At 47.0% G+C, this 13,184-nt stretch overlaps 1 protein-coding gene across 1 annotated transcript; it reads right to left on the bottom strand.

Annotated features, from left to right (window-relative positions):
* Positions 1-3,888: 3,888 nt before the first annotated feature.
* Positions 3,889-12,555, bottom strand: LOC106001624 (protein FAM25C). Its single transcript, XM_013036668.1, has 4 exons — positions 12,496-12,555; positions 8,539-8,742; positions 5,283-5,345; positions 3,889-4,065 (listed from the first exon to the last, which is right to left on the bottom strand). Exons 2-4 carry the CDS (start codon positions 8,609-8,611, stop codon positions 3,932-3,934), a joined length of 270 nt encoding a protein of 89 aa, XP_012892122.1. The 5' UTR covers positions 8,612-8,742; positions 12,496-12,555; the 3' UTR covers positions 3,889-3,931.
* Between the last annotated feature and the right edge of the window lie 629 nt (positions 12,556-13,184).

Below are 13,184 nucleotides of genomic sequence, written 5' to 3'. Positions count from 1 at the left end.
CACCGGGCTGATGAATTCCCAGCCCAGACTAACAACTGGGTGAAGCCATGGGAACTCCCCTTAGTCAGTGTTACTCACTGAGGGCTGCTGCCCAGCCAAGCCCAGGGTGTGGACACAGTATCTGATTCACAAAAAAAAGGAAAAAAAAGATAATGAATTTGGTTTGATTAATGGCCCCAGATTCTACTCAAGATCTATGGATGACTGAAGCCACTTCTCTGTATCCCAAGATGGACTGCGAAGCCAAGAATATTGGAGAGCCCCAGGCATGTGTGTGGTCTTACCATGTGAGCTAATCAACTCTGAGACTCCTAGAACTGACCCAAAATGTATGGATTCACTCTCTTGCTCCTCTAGAAGGATAACAGCCATTGAGGCCCTCACAGTGTTTCCTAAAAGACACAAGAATACATCAACTAAAATCTTAGGTATGGTTAACAAAGTCTTAACCACTGGTGGCAAAATATTCACAAGGTCCAGGTTAGGGAACTAGTGAGGGATCATAAGTGAGTTTAGAAGCTCTGGAGTGCTCTCCAGCTCTGCCACTGTGTAGCAGCCAGAGCTGAGCTGTGTGGGGGAAATTTCAGGTAGTGCAATGAGGGATGGCAGAGCCCAACCTCCAGTGAAATGGCTTGAAGCAGGCAGGCAGCATCAGCAGCTGTTTTGGACCTCTGGACTCACCTCCAACACTGGCGGTGACCAGGAGAGTGCTCCACAGGCTGGGAATCCCTTCCCCCACCCCACCCCGGTCTCAGCATCCCATGGCTGCTCCTGTTGCCTGTCCAGCCCTGAGGAGGACATCATGTGACAGGCTGCTCTTACCATGGGCAATTAAAACCTTTTACACCAGAATTCGGGGTTTTATTTTGTTTTAGCACCAGTACTGGTGCTTGAACTCAGGACCTAGGTACTGTCCCTTAGCTTCTTTGCTCAAGGCAAGTGCTCAACCACTTGAGCCACAGCTCCACTTCCTGCTTTTTGGCAGTTAATTAGAGATAAGACATCTCACAGACTTTCCTGCAGGACTGTCTTCAAACTGAAATCCTAAAATCTCAGCCTCCAGAGTACGTAGGATTATAGGCATGAGCCACCAGCACTCTGCTCTTTGTGGGGGGGGGAGGGGTGTAGACACCAGTGTTGGGACTTTAACGTTGAACCTTGAGCTCTGGCTCTCATTTTCTTTTCTTGAGGATGGTGGAGGGGTGGAGAGCCAGTGCTGAGCCTTGAACTCAGGGCCTAAGTGCTATCCCCTAGCCATTTTGCTCTACCACTTGAGCCACACCTCCCCTTTTAGCTTTTTATTGGTTAATTGGAGATGAGAGTCTCTCATATTTTTCCTTCAGGGATGGCTTCCAACCATGATTCTCAAATCTCAGCCTTCTAAATAGCTAGGATTAAAGGCATGAGACAGCAGCATCATATGGACATATAGATACTCTGTAGGCATATATTTATTTTATCTTATTTGCTGGTCCTGGTGCTTGAACTCAACACCTGGGCACTGTCTCTGAGCTTCTTTTGTTCAAGGCTATCATTCTACCAGTTGAACCACAGCTCTACTTCTGACTCTTTTGGCAATTGGAGATAAGAATCTCATGGATTTTCCATGAGAAAGCTGGTTCAAATCTTGATTCTCAGATCTCAGCCTCCTAAACAGCTAGGATTACAGTGTGAGCCATCAGAGCCCAGCAATGTTTTAAAATCTGACAGTTTGCTGAAGGAGCAGGAGGTTAGTGACTATTTAAACTCTGTAAGGTTAAGATTTAAATAAGAAGGGACATCTCTTTTACTTCATTAGTTACTTTTTAGTGCCAATACTGGGGCTTGAACTCGGGGCCTGAGAGCTGTCTCTTAGCTCTTTTGCTCAAGGATGGTACTCAACTACTTGGGATACACCTACACTTCTGGCTTTTTGCTGGTTAATTGGAGATAGGAGTTTTACAGACTTTTCTGCCTGAGATAGCTTCAAATTCTGATCCTCAAATTGCAATCTCCTAAGTAAGTAGTATTACCGGAGTAAGCCACTGGTATCCAGCTTATTTTATTATCTTTCATTTTACCTTATTTGTGGTACTCAGAATCAAACCCAAGTCCTCAGGTATAACAGGCAAGTTCTCTACCACTGAACTATACTCCAAGCCCAAATTTTGTTAATTTTATTTTTTTCTGGTGCTGAGACTCAAACCCAGAGCCTCATGCATATGCTCTGCCACTGACCTGCACCCCTAGCCACGATGTTGTAAATAAAATAATGTGGCAACACAGGAAATTTCACTTTTCTGCCCTTTTTCCTCAATTTGTTGTTGTTTAGTAAACTTTCTGACACTGAAGTCCATTTTCCCTGTCATATATGACCGCTAAAGTTCCTAGTCATTTAGCTTAGTGGCCAACCAATGATTGGACAGAGATTTCTTTAAGAGTCTACAAACCAATATATCTCCTATCTTTGCCAAGGGGTTTCGTGCTATGTGCGCATGTCTAGGTTTTCCTCCAACACTCTGTGAGGCAGTGTACATTGCTGCCTAACCCTCGCTTCTTGCTTGCCAAGATCCCCAAGATAAGTCCGATGGATGAGTTCTGAGCCATGTCAGGTCTCTACTGAGCATGTACACAGTCCTACACAGCAGTCTTCAAGAATGTGATCTCCAGGTGTTAGTGTTCAAAGCCCCTACAGACATATCAGTTTCAGCTTTTCCTTCACAGGTTTTTATTGGGCCTGTTAGACAAATGAAGACATCTTGGTTGTGGAGTGTTCCTGACTACCAGCTAGGTCAAATATGACAGTTCTCTGCAGATGAGGTTTTTTATTCAATTAACCATCAAGCCAGGAGTGGAGGTATGGCTCAAGTGATAGAGCATCAGCCTTGAATAGAAAGGCTGAGGGATAGAGCCCTGACCCTGTGTTCAAGCCCCACTGGATGCATGTGTGTGGAAAGAAAGAAAGAAAGAAAGAAAGAAAGAAAGAAAGAAAGAAAGAAAGAAAGAAAGAAAGAAAGAAAGAAAGAAAGAAAGAAAGAAAGAAAGGAAAGGAAAGAAAGAAAGAAAGGAAAGGAAAGAAAGAAAGGAAAGGAAAGAAAGAAAGAAGGAAGGAAGGAAAGAAAGAAAGGAAGGAAAGAAAGAAAGGAAGGAAGGAAGTCAGGAAGGAAGGGAAGGAAGGAAGGAAGAAAGGAAGGAAGGAAGGAAGTCATATGAGCCTCTTTCAAATGAGGCAGCCTAAAGCCAAACTCTTAATAGGTTGGTCCATTTTCTTAGTCCTCCAAGAACTTGCAAGAAAAATGAGAAGAATATGCTAGACAGATTCTGGTCCTTTTTGGGGATATCAATGCACTCAATTACGTCAATTATGGTTTCTCACTGGGTTTCCATGGCTGGTGGCTCACATCTGTAATGTTAGCTACTCAGGAGGCTAATATCTGAGGATGGAAGTTTGCAGCCAGCCCAGGCAGAAAGTCCATGAGACGCTTATTTTCAATTAACCACCAAAAACTAGAAGTGGAGTTATGGCACAAATGGTAGAGCACTAGTCTAGGCCCTAAAGGACTAGTACAAAACAAACAAACAAAGGCTTTCATGAAGCAATCTGGGGGGATATAGCTCAGTGGTAGAGCACACATTTAGAATGAAAGGAGGAAGGGGAAGAAGGAAGAGGAAACAGAAATGAATGGGATGGGGGTAGAGGGAGAGACAGGAGACAGACAGAAAGTAGCAAGCAAGCGCATGAACAATTCAAGCTTCTCCGTGAACAGGAGAAATCTTGGAGTGATAGATAAGCATCTGATCGGGAGGCTATCCGCAGGCTGCCGTGTCCCCCTCCAGCAGAGGAGGGATTGCCTAGTGGTTCCATCCAGTTAGAAATGAATCCAGCACTCTGTGTATAGGCTTCATGACTCTTTATTGACACTTGGGGAGGATTAGCCCCAGAGGCACGGACTCACTGTCCCAGTCTGCCCAGGCCTTCTGCTGTATGGGTGACGGCGTCAGTGACAGTGTGGGTCAGTTTCTCAGTGACATCCTTCACCACTTTCTCCCCTGACTCTTGGGCTTTCTTTAAAGCTTCAGCGATGGCTGTGGGGAAGAAAAACAAAGTGTGGCTGAGTTAGCCACCGTCTAAACAAGGGACACCGTGATGTCTCATGGGATTGGCCCTTAGGACAGACCCAAGAGGACTAAGAAAAAAGGGCTCCTGGCAGAATGAATTTGATTGAGTTTTATTTCCCTAACAAATTACATTTCTTCAATTTGGAGGGTGGGAGAGGCCTTAACTCTAGTCCTTATGCTTGGCTTTTTTTTTCCCCCAAGGCTAGCACTCTACCACAGGAGCTACACCTCCACTTTGGGCTTTCTGCTAGATAACTAGAGATAAGAGTCTCACAGACTTTACTGCCTATGCTGGCTTTGAACTGGCTAACCTCAGATCTCAGCCTCTGAGTAGCTAGGATTTACAGGGGTAAGCCAGCAGTGTCTGGCTATGATTCTATTTTGATATAAAGAATAAAGTACCACATGATCTACTTACACTGTCCAAACCACAGCACACACATACAAACATAGTTACACAAGTACATACTTATATATTTAATTATTCGGTCTCTGTGTGCTGCTGTTCAGACCTTATCGTACCATTCCACAGAGAGGACTACCAGGAAGGAACCTCACACAAGGTGTGGTCTGCATAATAATTGCATGCATAAATAATTACATGCCAACTGAAGGGATGCACTATAGGGACAAGACTTGACCTAGTTGGGGAAAAAAGGGGTTGGCTTCAGCACCTAGTTTTCCTTTCTTTCTTCCTCCCTATTTCCCTGCTTGCTGTGTCTCTCATTTATTTCTGTCCTCTCACTGAGAATGGAATCCTTTCATACATGCTAAGTAAACAGTCTACCCTTGAGCTACACCTAGCCTTTGCGTGCATGTGTATGTCTATGCGCACGCACGTGTGTGCCATTACTGGTGCTTGAACTCAGGGCCTTGTTTACTTCTACTCAAGGCTGTTACTCCACCACCTGAGCCATCCCTCCACTTCAGCATTTTTTCTGGTTAGTTGGAAACATGGGTCTCTCAAATCTGTCTACCCTGGCTGGCTTTGAACCAAAATCCTCAGATCTCAGCCTCTTTGAGTAGCTAGGATTGCAGACATGAGCCACCAGAGCCCTGGCCCTAGTCCTTAGCCTTTTCTTTTCCCTTTTTCTTCTTCTTTCCTTTCCTCTCTGCTTCCTTCTACCATCCTTTCTTTCCCCCCATCCAGCCCTCCTTCCTCTCTCCCACTTCAGTGTCCATACCTTTCTCTCCAGCCTCCTTGGCGTGGTCCACCACCTCCTTTACCACTTCCTCCACAGCATGAACTGAATAGGAGAGATAAATTGAGTGAGAGCCAGTGTCAGCCTGCTGCCCACCCCACCCCACAGCCAGGTCAAAATGACTCAGGATAAGCCCCCAGCTGGCTCTCTATAAAGACCCAAGAAGCCTGGCTGCTGTAGATGACCTGGTCAGCCTGAGGACACAAGCCCTCCATGCCCCACAGCCTTACAGGACTTGGAGGCCAGGGTTGGCTTCTGCCAGCTGGACACTTGAGCCAAGTTGGGTGTATTTACCAAGCCACCACGCCTCTCAGGATGAGCTGGCTGTCCTGCCTTGGCCTTGGCCTCATTCCCACGCCTCTTACAAAGAAACCAACTCTCCCCACCCCCCCCACCCAAGCAAGTTATCAGGATAAAGGAATTCCCTGAACACCATAGGGTCTCTATATTGTTTTCTTTTTTTGTGGGGAGGGGTGGGGGATAATGTGCTAGAACTGAATGATTTTGGAGTCAGAACTTTTCTACTGCGAGTTTTTCATCTGTTAAAAAAGGAAAAACAGAAGCCAGGTTCCACCGCCTCCCACCAGTGGAACTTGCATGAGCTGCCACATGCCGCCCCTGGCCAGTCACCTCACACAAAGCCAGGTCCTGGGTTCCCAGAAGAATGGAAATGTCCTTTCAGACTTTGAACAGGCACAGACTCTGTGCTTTTGTAATAAGCGAATCTTTGAAGCTTTAACTTTAGGGTGAAAAGTAAAATCTGCCCTCCTTTTGTTGCATAGACTAGATAGAAGAAGCAGGTTTTTGTGTATGTTTTGTGTCATTTCATAGTGCAAAACAAAATAAAAATAAAAAATTACAGCCTTATGCCTGTAATCCTAGTTACTCAGGAGGTTGAAACTGAGATCTGAGGGTTGCAGTTCAAAGCCAGCCCAAGCTGGCTCTGTGTGTGTGTGTGTGTGTGTGTGTGTGTGTGTGTGTGTGTGTATACATACATGCACCAGCCTTGGGGACTAATGTCAGGGCCTAGACACTGTCCCTGAACTGTTTGGCTCATCTAGTGATCTACCACTTGAGCCATAGCTCCACTTCTGGCTTTTTACTAGTTAACTGGAGATAAACTAGGCTTTACTGCCTTGGCTATCTTTGAACAGAGATTCTTAAATCTCAGCCTCCAGAGTAGCTAGGATTACAGGCATGATCCACCAGCATCCAGCCTATGAGGGTTTTGTTTTCTGGTTTTGTTTCTGGTTTTGCCATTCCTGGGGATTGAATTCAGGGCCAGAGCTCTGTCCCTGAGCCTCTCTGTGCTCAAGGCTAGTGTTCTACCACTTGAGCCACTGTACTTTTTCTGTCTTTCTTGCTTCTTCTGTTTATGTACTGAGGAAGAGAGATTGAACCCAGGGCTTCATGCATGCTAGGCAAGCACTCTACCACTAAGCCATATTCGTAGCCCTCTGTGAGGTTCTTATATCCAATTAACCACCAAAAAGCTGGAAATGGAGATGTTGCTCAAGTGGTAGTACAATCGCTTTGAGTAAAAAAGCTAAGGAAAGCAAGAGGCTTTGAGTCCACACACACACTCACACACACACACACACACACACACACACACACACACACACACGAAAAATAATAATGATGAAATAAAAGAAAACTACACACACACACACATGAAAAATAATAATAATGAAATAAAAGAAAACTACACCTCAGAGGTGCTAGTGGAGGATAAAAAGAGGTCTGTACCACTCACAGATTGAAAAATAAAAGGGCAGGTGTGTCTGCAGCTGTCTAAAGAACAGAAAGTTCAGCACAGCATTTTTGCCATCACCTCCCACCAGTGGAACTTGCATGAGCTGCCACATGCCGCCCCTGGCCAGTCACCTCACACAAAGCCAGATCCTGGGTTCCCAGAAGAATGGAAATGTCCTTTCAGACTTTGAACAGGCACAGACTCTGTGCTTTTGTAATAAGTGAAGCTTTGAAGCTTTAACTTTATGGTAAAAAGTAAAATCTGCCCTCCTTTTGCTGCATAGACTAGATAGAAGAGGCAGGTTTTTGTGTATGTTTTGTGTCATTTCATAATGCAAAACAAAATAAAATTAAAAAATAAAATCAACTGCCAGACTCTGGTGGCTCACACCTATAATCCTAGTACTCAAGAGGCTGAGATCTGAAGATCACAGTGCAAAACCAGCCCAGAAAAGTCCATGTAACTTTTATCTTCAATTAACCAGCAAAAAGCCGGAAGTGGATTGTGGCTCAAGTGGTAGAACACCAGCCTTAAACAAAAAAGCCGAGTGAGGGCTGGGAAGGTGGCTCAGTGGTAGAGCACTTGCCCTGCATGCTCGAGGCCCTGGGTTCGATTCCTCAGCACCACATAAGCAAAAAGAAAAAAGCCGGAATTAGCGCTGTGGCTCAAGTGGTAGAGCGCTAGCCTTGAGCTGAAGAGCTGAGGGACAGCGCCCAGGCCCAGAGTTCAGGCCCCACGACAGGACCCAAAAAAAAAAAAAAAAGCCGAGTGAGAGCATGTGGTTCTGAATTCAAGTGCTAGCACCAGTACTGAAATTAAAAAATAAAAATCACAAGGCCTGGGCTAGGAATATGGCTTCATGGTAGAGTGCGTGCCTAGCATGTCTGAAGCCCTGGATTCGATTCTTTAGTACCACATAAACAGAAAAAGCCAGAAGCGGTGCTGTGGTTCAAGTGGTAGAGTGCTAGCCTTGAGCAAATGAAGCTAAGGGATAGTGCCCAGGCCCTATGTTCAAGCCCCAGGACTGGCAAAAAGAAAAATCACAAGGCCTTGCATATCCTAGGCAAGTGCTCTACCACTAAGCTATATTCCAGCTCCAGAATAGGCAGATTGGAGGGAAGTCTCTCCAGGTTTCCAAAGAGAAGGCTCTAAGTCTGCCAGCTCTTAGTACCTGGGGCCAACACTCCCCTCAGGCCTGGTCTTCCTCCTAACCCTCAACACTCACAGCCCCTGAGCAGGTTCGTGCAGGTGACCCAGGGAAGTAAGTCTGCTCGGGCACAGGACTTCACTGGCTTCTCCTGAGTCACCCTCTCAGTCGCTAGGTCCCCAGGACCACCCTCTTTTGATGAAGATTGCCCACCAAAGGTCCCAATGGGGCCCCAATCTCCTCCAAATCCCTCACCCGTGTGTTGTCACCAGCTTTCCATGGACCCAGGTGAGTCTGCCCCTACCTTGCCAAGTAGAAAGAAGCCCAGATCTTACCAGCCCCCTCAGTGGCCTTCTCAGTTCGGTGAGCCAGGCCCTCGGCCGCCAGCTTCCCCAAACCTCCAAACATGGTTCAAATGCAAGCAGTGACAAGTAGGATACTGGGGACCGGACTAGCAGGCTTTTATAGATGCTCCTGGTATGGGCGCTGGGCCCTCACCAGGCCAGGAGGATGCTGGGTGGATGAGTCAGTGCAGGTACCTGGGAGGAAGAGGCTGGGTGGGGCATCCCAAGGCTATACACTGCCCTGGTCACAGTGAGGAGCCCCCTTGCCCCATGGCCTAAGAACTTTATGAAGCGCAGCGACCGCAAGTAGAGCTGAAGCCGGGAAGGAGGGGTCAGCTCTGGATATTTCCAGTCGCAGAGGTTCGGAGACTGAGTGTTCTGGGGTATGACAGTTTTGCCAAACCTGGGTACTATATGTCCCTAGTGACAATGCATAGGAGCTCCAGACTGCTAGCCAGAGTGCCCAGTATGGCCTAGTCAGGCTTTTTTTTCCTGTGCCCATCTTGGGGTTTGAACTACGGTCCTGGTTGCTGTTGTGAGCTTTTTTTTTTGGCCAGTCCTGGGGCTTGAACTCAGGGCCTGGGCACTGTCCCTGAGCTTCTTTTGTTCAAGGCTAGCACTCTACCACTTGAGCCACAGGGCCACTTCTGGCTTTTTCTGTGTATGTGGTACTGAGGAATTGAACCAGGGTTTCATGCATGCTAGGCAAGCACTCTGCCACTAAACCACATTCCCAGCCCCCATGAGCTATATATTCTACTATAAGCCACAGCTCCACTTCTGCCCCACCCCCCATTTTTTGTAATTTATTGGAGATAAGAGTCTCATGGATTTTCCTACCTCTGCTGGCTTCAAATTGAAAGTCTCAGATCTCAGCCTCCTCAGTAGCTAGGATTGAAGTGTGAGCCACTGGTGCTTGGCAGGGCATTTTGATTAATTCAAAGACCTTAATAAAAGCAGGGTGGTGTGTGTGTGTGTGTGTGTGTGTGTGTGTGTGTGTGTGTGTGTGTGTGTGTGTGTGTTGGTACTGGGGCTTGAACTTTAGGCCTCAAGTTGTCATTTGGCTCTTCTCATCAAGGCTGGAGTACTACCACTTGAGCCCCACCACTAAGTTTTTTGTGGTTAATTGAAGATAAGAGTCTCACAGATTTTTCTTGTCTTAGCTGTCTTTGAATAACCATGATCCTCAGATCTCAGGCTCCTGAACAGCTAGGATTACAGCTGTGAGCCATCAGTGTCCAGCAAAGACAATTTTTGTGTATGTGTGTCAGTCCTGGGGCTTGACTCAGAGCAGAGCACTGTCCCTAAGATTCTCTTGTTCAAGCTAGCATTCTACCACTTATGCCACAGCTACACTTCTTGCTTTTTATTGAAGAGGGGGTAGTTTATTAGAGATATGAGTCTCATTTTCCTGCCCAAGCTGGCTTTGAACTACGATCCTCAGATCTCAGCCTCTTGAGTAGTTACGATTACAGACATGAGCTACTGCCACCCAGCAAACACATCTTTGAAGTTGCTTTTTGCACTATGGGCCTGAAGCCAGGGGCAGCTACTAAGGTCAGGCACATCATGGAGGGGATACCCCAGTTCTTGCCATGCCAAGGACACTGGCTCTGAAGAGCAGCTTTGCAACCTTATTACACAGGTGCTGCCTTTTCACAAGAGAGAATATAGCATTGTTCAGATGCAAGTCACCATGGCTCACCAGTCAGCTGATTCCCTCTCCCAACTCCTGGGTAGCCCAGTGCGGAGGCAGCCAGCACATAGGGACCCTGGCCTTCTCTGTACCTTTGGGCTTGGCCTGCATGCAGCAAAGGTCATGTTGCCTCCCTAGTTACTCAGCGGGACAGAGATGTCTCGAGTCATGTATAGCATTCTGCCTTCCTTAGTCATTGGCCCAACTTGAGCTGCAGTTTCCTCATCTATAAAATAGGGACAGCTTTGCCTTCCTGGCTATGTCACCAATAACATGCAAACTCTTGGCTAATACCTGTTTTCTCCTCTTCATTAAGGATGGGCACTGGTGACTTATATCTATAATCCTAGCTACTCAGGAGGTTGAAATCTGAAGATCTCAGTTCAAAGCCAGCCAGCCAGGAAAATCTGTGAGGCTCTAACCTTCAACGAGCCACAAAAAAGCCAGAAGTGGAGCTGTGGCTCAAGTGGTAGAGCACTGGCTTTGATCAGAAAAAGCTAAGGGACAGTGCCCAGAGCTTGAGTTCAAGCAGTACTGGTGCATGCATCTGCACTTGTGTATGCACACACACACACACACACACACACACACACACACACCTGTAATTAAGGAGTATCCTTGGCAGTGAACCCTGCCTAACCAGTAGCAGGGTGGGGCCAAGGTGGGGTTAGAATATTTGGGAGCCAGAGGTTCTGCTAGTCAGGAGTTGAGGGGAGAGCTTCAGAATCTTGCTCACGTGGTCCAGTCTGGAGGCAGGCTCTCCCTTAGGCTTCTAGGTGTGGCCAGATCTAATTAGTGTTTACTAAGATCTTGGGCCTTCACAGCCCAAGCTCTTCAGAGCTCTTCAAAGTGAGGCCCTCTCCCATTCCTGCTCAGTGATGGTAGGCCTAGGGCTATGGTCAGAGCGGGGCTTTGAGAAACAAGACCACTGAGTCACAAGGGCATACCTGTCATTTCCATGTTCTTGGGGCAGAGGTGGATCCAAGGAAGCCGTCTTTGAAAAAAGGGATGGAGCCAAATGCTGGTGGCTCGCTCTTGTAATCCTAGCTATTCAGGATGCTGCGAGCTGAGAATTTAGTTAGAAGCCAGCCTGGGCAGGAAAGTCCATGAGGTTCTTATTTCCAATTCACCACCAACAAAGCTGAAAGTTAGGCACTGACTGGCAGGATAGAAGACTGAGATGTGAGGATTAGAGTTCAAAACCAGCATGTGCAGTAAAGCTGGTGAAACTCTTATCTCCAATTAACTATTTTTTTAAGCCAGAGGGCTGGGAATATGGCTTATTAGTAGAATGCTTGCCTAGCCTGCATGAAGCCCTGAGTTTGATTCCTTACATATAAACAGAAAAGGCCAGAAGTGGCACTATGGCTCAAGTGGTAGAGTGATAGCCTTGAGTACAGATTGGCTCCGCCTGACAGAGCCCAGGCCCTGAGCTCAAGCCCCAGGACTGGCAAAAAAAAAAAAAAATAGTCAGAAGTGGAGCTGTAGAGAAAGAGCACCAGCCTTGAGTGAAAATGCTAAGGGACAGTCACTGAGTTTAAGCCTAAGGGACAGTGCCTAGGCCCTGAGTTCACATCTCAGTAAGAGAGCACACACAGACACACACACACACATATACACACATATACACGTGTGTATCCATATATATGCAATATGCATATGATTCTTGCTACCCTGTGAACCTGGAAGGGACTGGAAAAAAGGGGCGGCGGGTTGGGTGGGGGGGAGGCAGGTCCTGGTACGCATACAAGCCCAGTGAGTCAACCCTGTTTTCCCCTTGTTCCAGAATATTCTACTCAGTGTCAGAAAGGAGAAGGCTGCTGATGAGAAGAGCACTGAATGAAGCATGGGAACATTCCCTGGACTGGTCAAAGACCTTCCCATCTCCCCTGTGCATGGGTGTGACCCCTACTCCCATATGGATCCCCTTTGTCCATTCTTTTGACAGGAAACACACAACAGTTACAGAAAGCTTTTATACCCACTAAACTCCTCTCTCATGGACCCCAGACTAGGGGTGCTTGTCCCAATTCCCCTCACTACAGCTCACCTGCCCTCAGAAAGAGGCTTCTACCAGAGCTTAGCCCCATGGCAGGACTCTGGCTCTAGTGCCAGGTGCAAAGTCCAGCCCAGAAACCCTGACCCCAGACACAAATGCTGCCCCTCTACAAGTCCCCTTCCCATGAGACTCTGCCCTGGGATGAACCTGGGGTGAGCACTGTGACCCCAAATGCCATCTTACTATAAATTACCTTGTGTCCAGAAACAAGTCCTAAATGCCTGGCAGGATGAAGGCAAGAGGCCAGGAGAAGCCAAAATGCCCAGGACTGGACTTGGGCCTCTGACCCTTCTGCTCTGATTAGATCCAGTCCCATCTGATCTTCTGGCTCCAGCTGTGACCAGTTTCCTGTCCTCCTGGATCAGCCTGTGTGCCCAGACCGGCTTCCGTATTCCTCTCAGACATGCCTCATTCTGGACTCCTTTCTTTCTTTTTCTTTTCTTCTTTTCCTGTTACCTTCTATTTGTATGTATGGGTGTATATGTGTCTGGACATTCTTTTTGTGTGTTTGGGGCTTGACCTCAGGACCTGGCTGTTGTCCCTGAGCTTCTTTGTCCCAAGGTTAGCACTCTGCCACTTGAGCTGTAGTGCCACTTCCAGCTTTTCTCTGAGTACTACCACTTTTAGTTTATTGGAGATGAGTCTCATCAACTTTCCTGCCCCAGCTAGCTTCTAACTGTGATCCTCAGATCTCAGCCTCCTAGGATTATAAGCATGAGCCACCAAGCACTCAGCTCTGGATACTCACTCTTCTTTATCTTTTTCTGCTTAAGGCTGATGCTCTACCATTGAGCTACAGCTTCACTTCTGGATTTTTTGCTGGTAAATGGAGGTAATAATCTCTCTGATTTATTTGCCCAGGCTGGCATCTAACCTCAGTCC

Source organism: Dipodomys ordii, unplaced genomic scaffold, assembly GCF_000151885.1.
Source record: "Dipodomys ordii isolate 6190 unplaced genomic scaffold, Dord_2.0 Scaffold333, whole genome shotgun sequence".
Taxonomy (NCBI): Eukaryota; Metazoa; Chordata; class Mammalia; order Rodentia; family Heteromyidae; genus Dipodomys; species Dipodomys ordii.
This window is presented reverse-complemented; position numbering and strand designations above follow the sequence as displayed.

Coding starts and splice junctions, on each gene's coding strand:
- LOC106001624 (XM_013036668.1), bottom strand. CDS start 8,611: ATGTTTGGAGGTTTGGGGAAGCTGGCGGCCGAGGGCCTGGCTCACCGA. Junction 5,346..8,538: donor GAAGGCCACTGAGGGGGCTG/GTAAGATCTGGG, acceptor TCTCCTATTCAG/TTCATGCTGTGGAGGAAGTG. Junction 4,066..5,282: donor CAAGGAGGCTGGAGAGAAAG/GTATGGACACTG, acceptor TCTTCCCCACAG/CCATCGCTGAAGCTTTAAAG.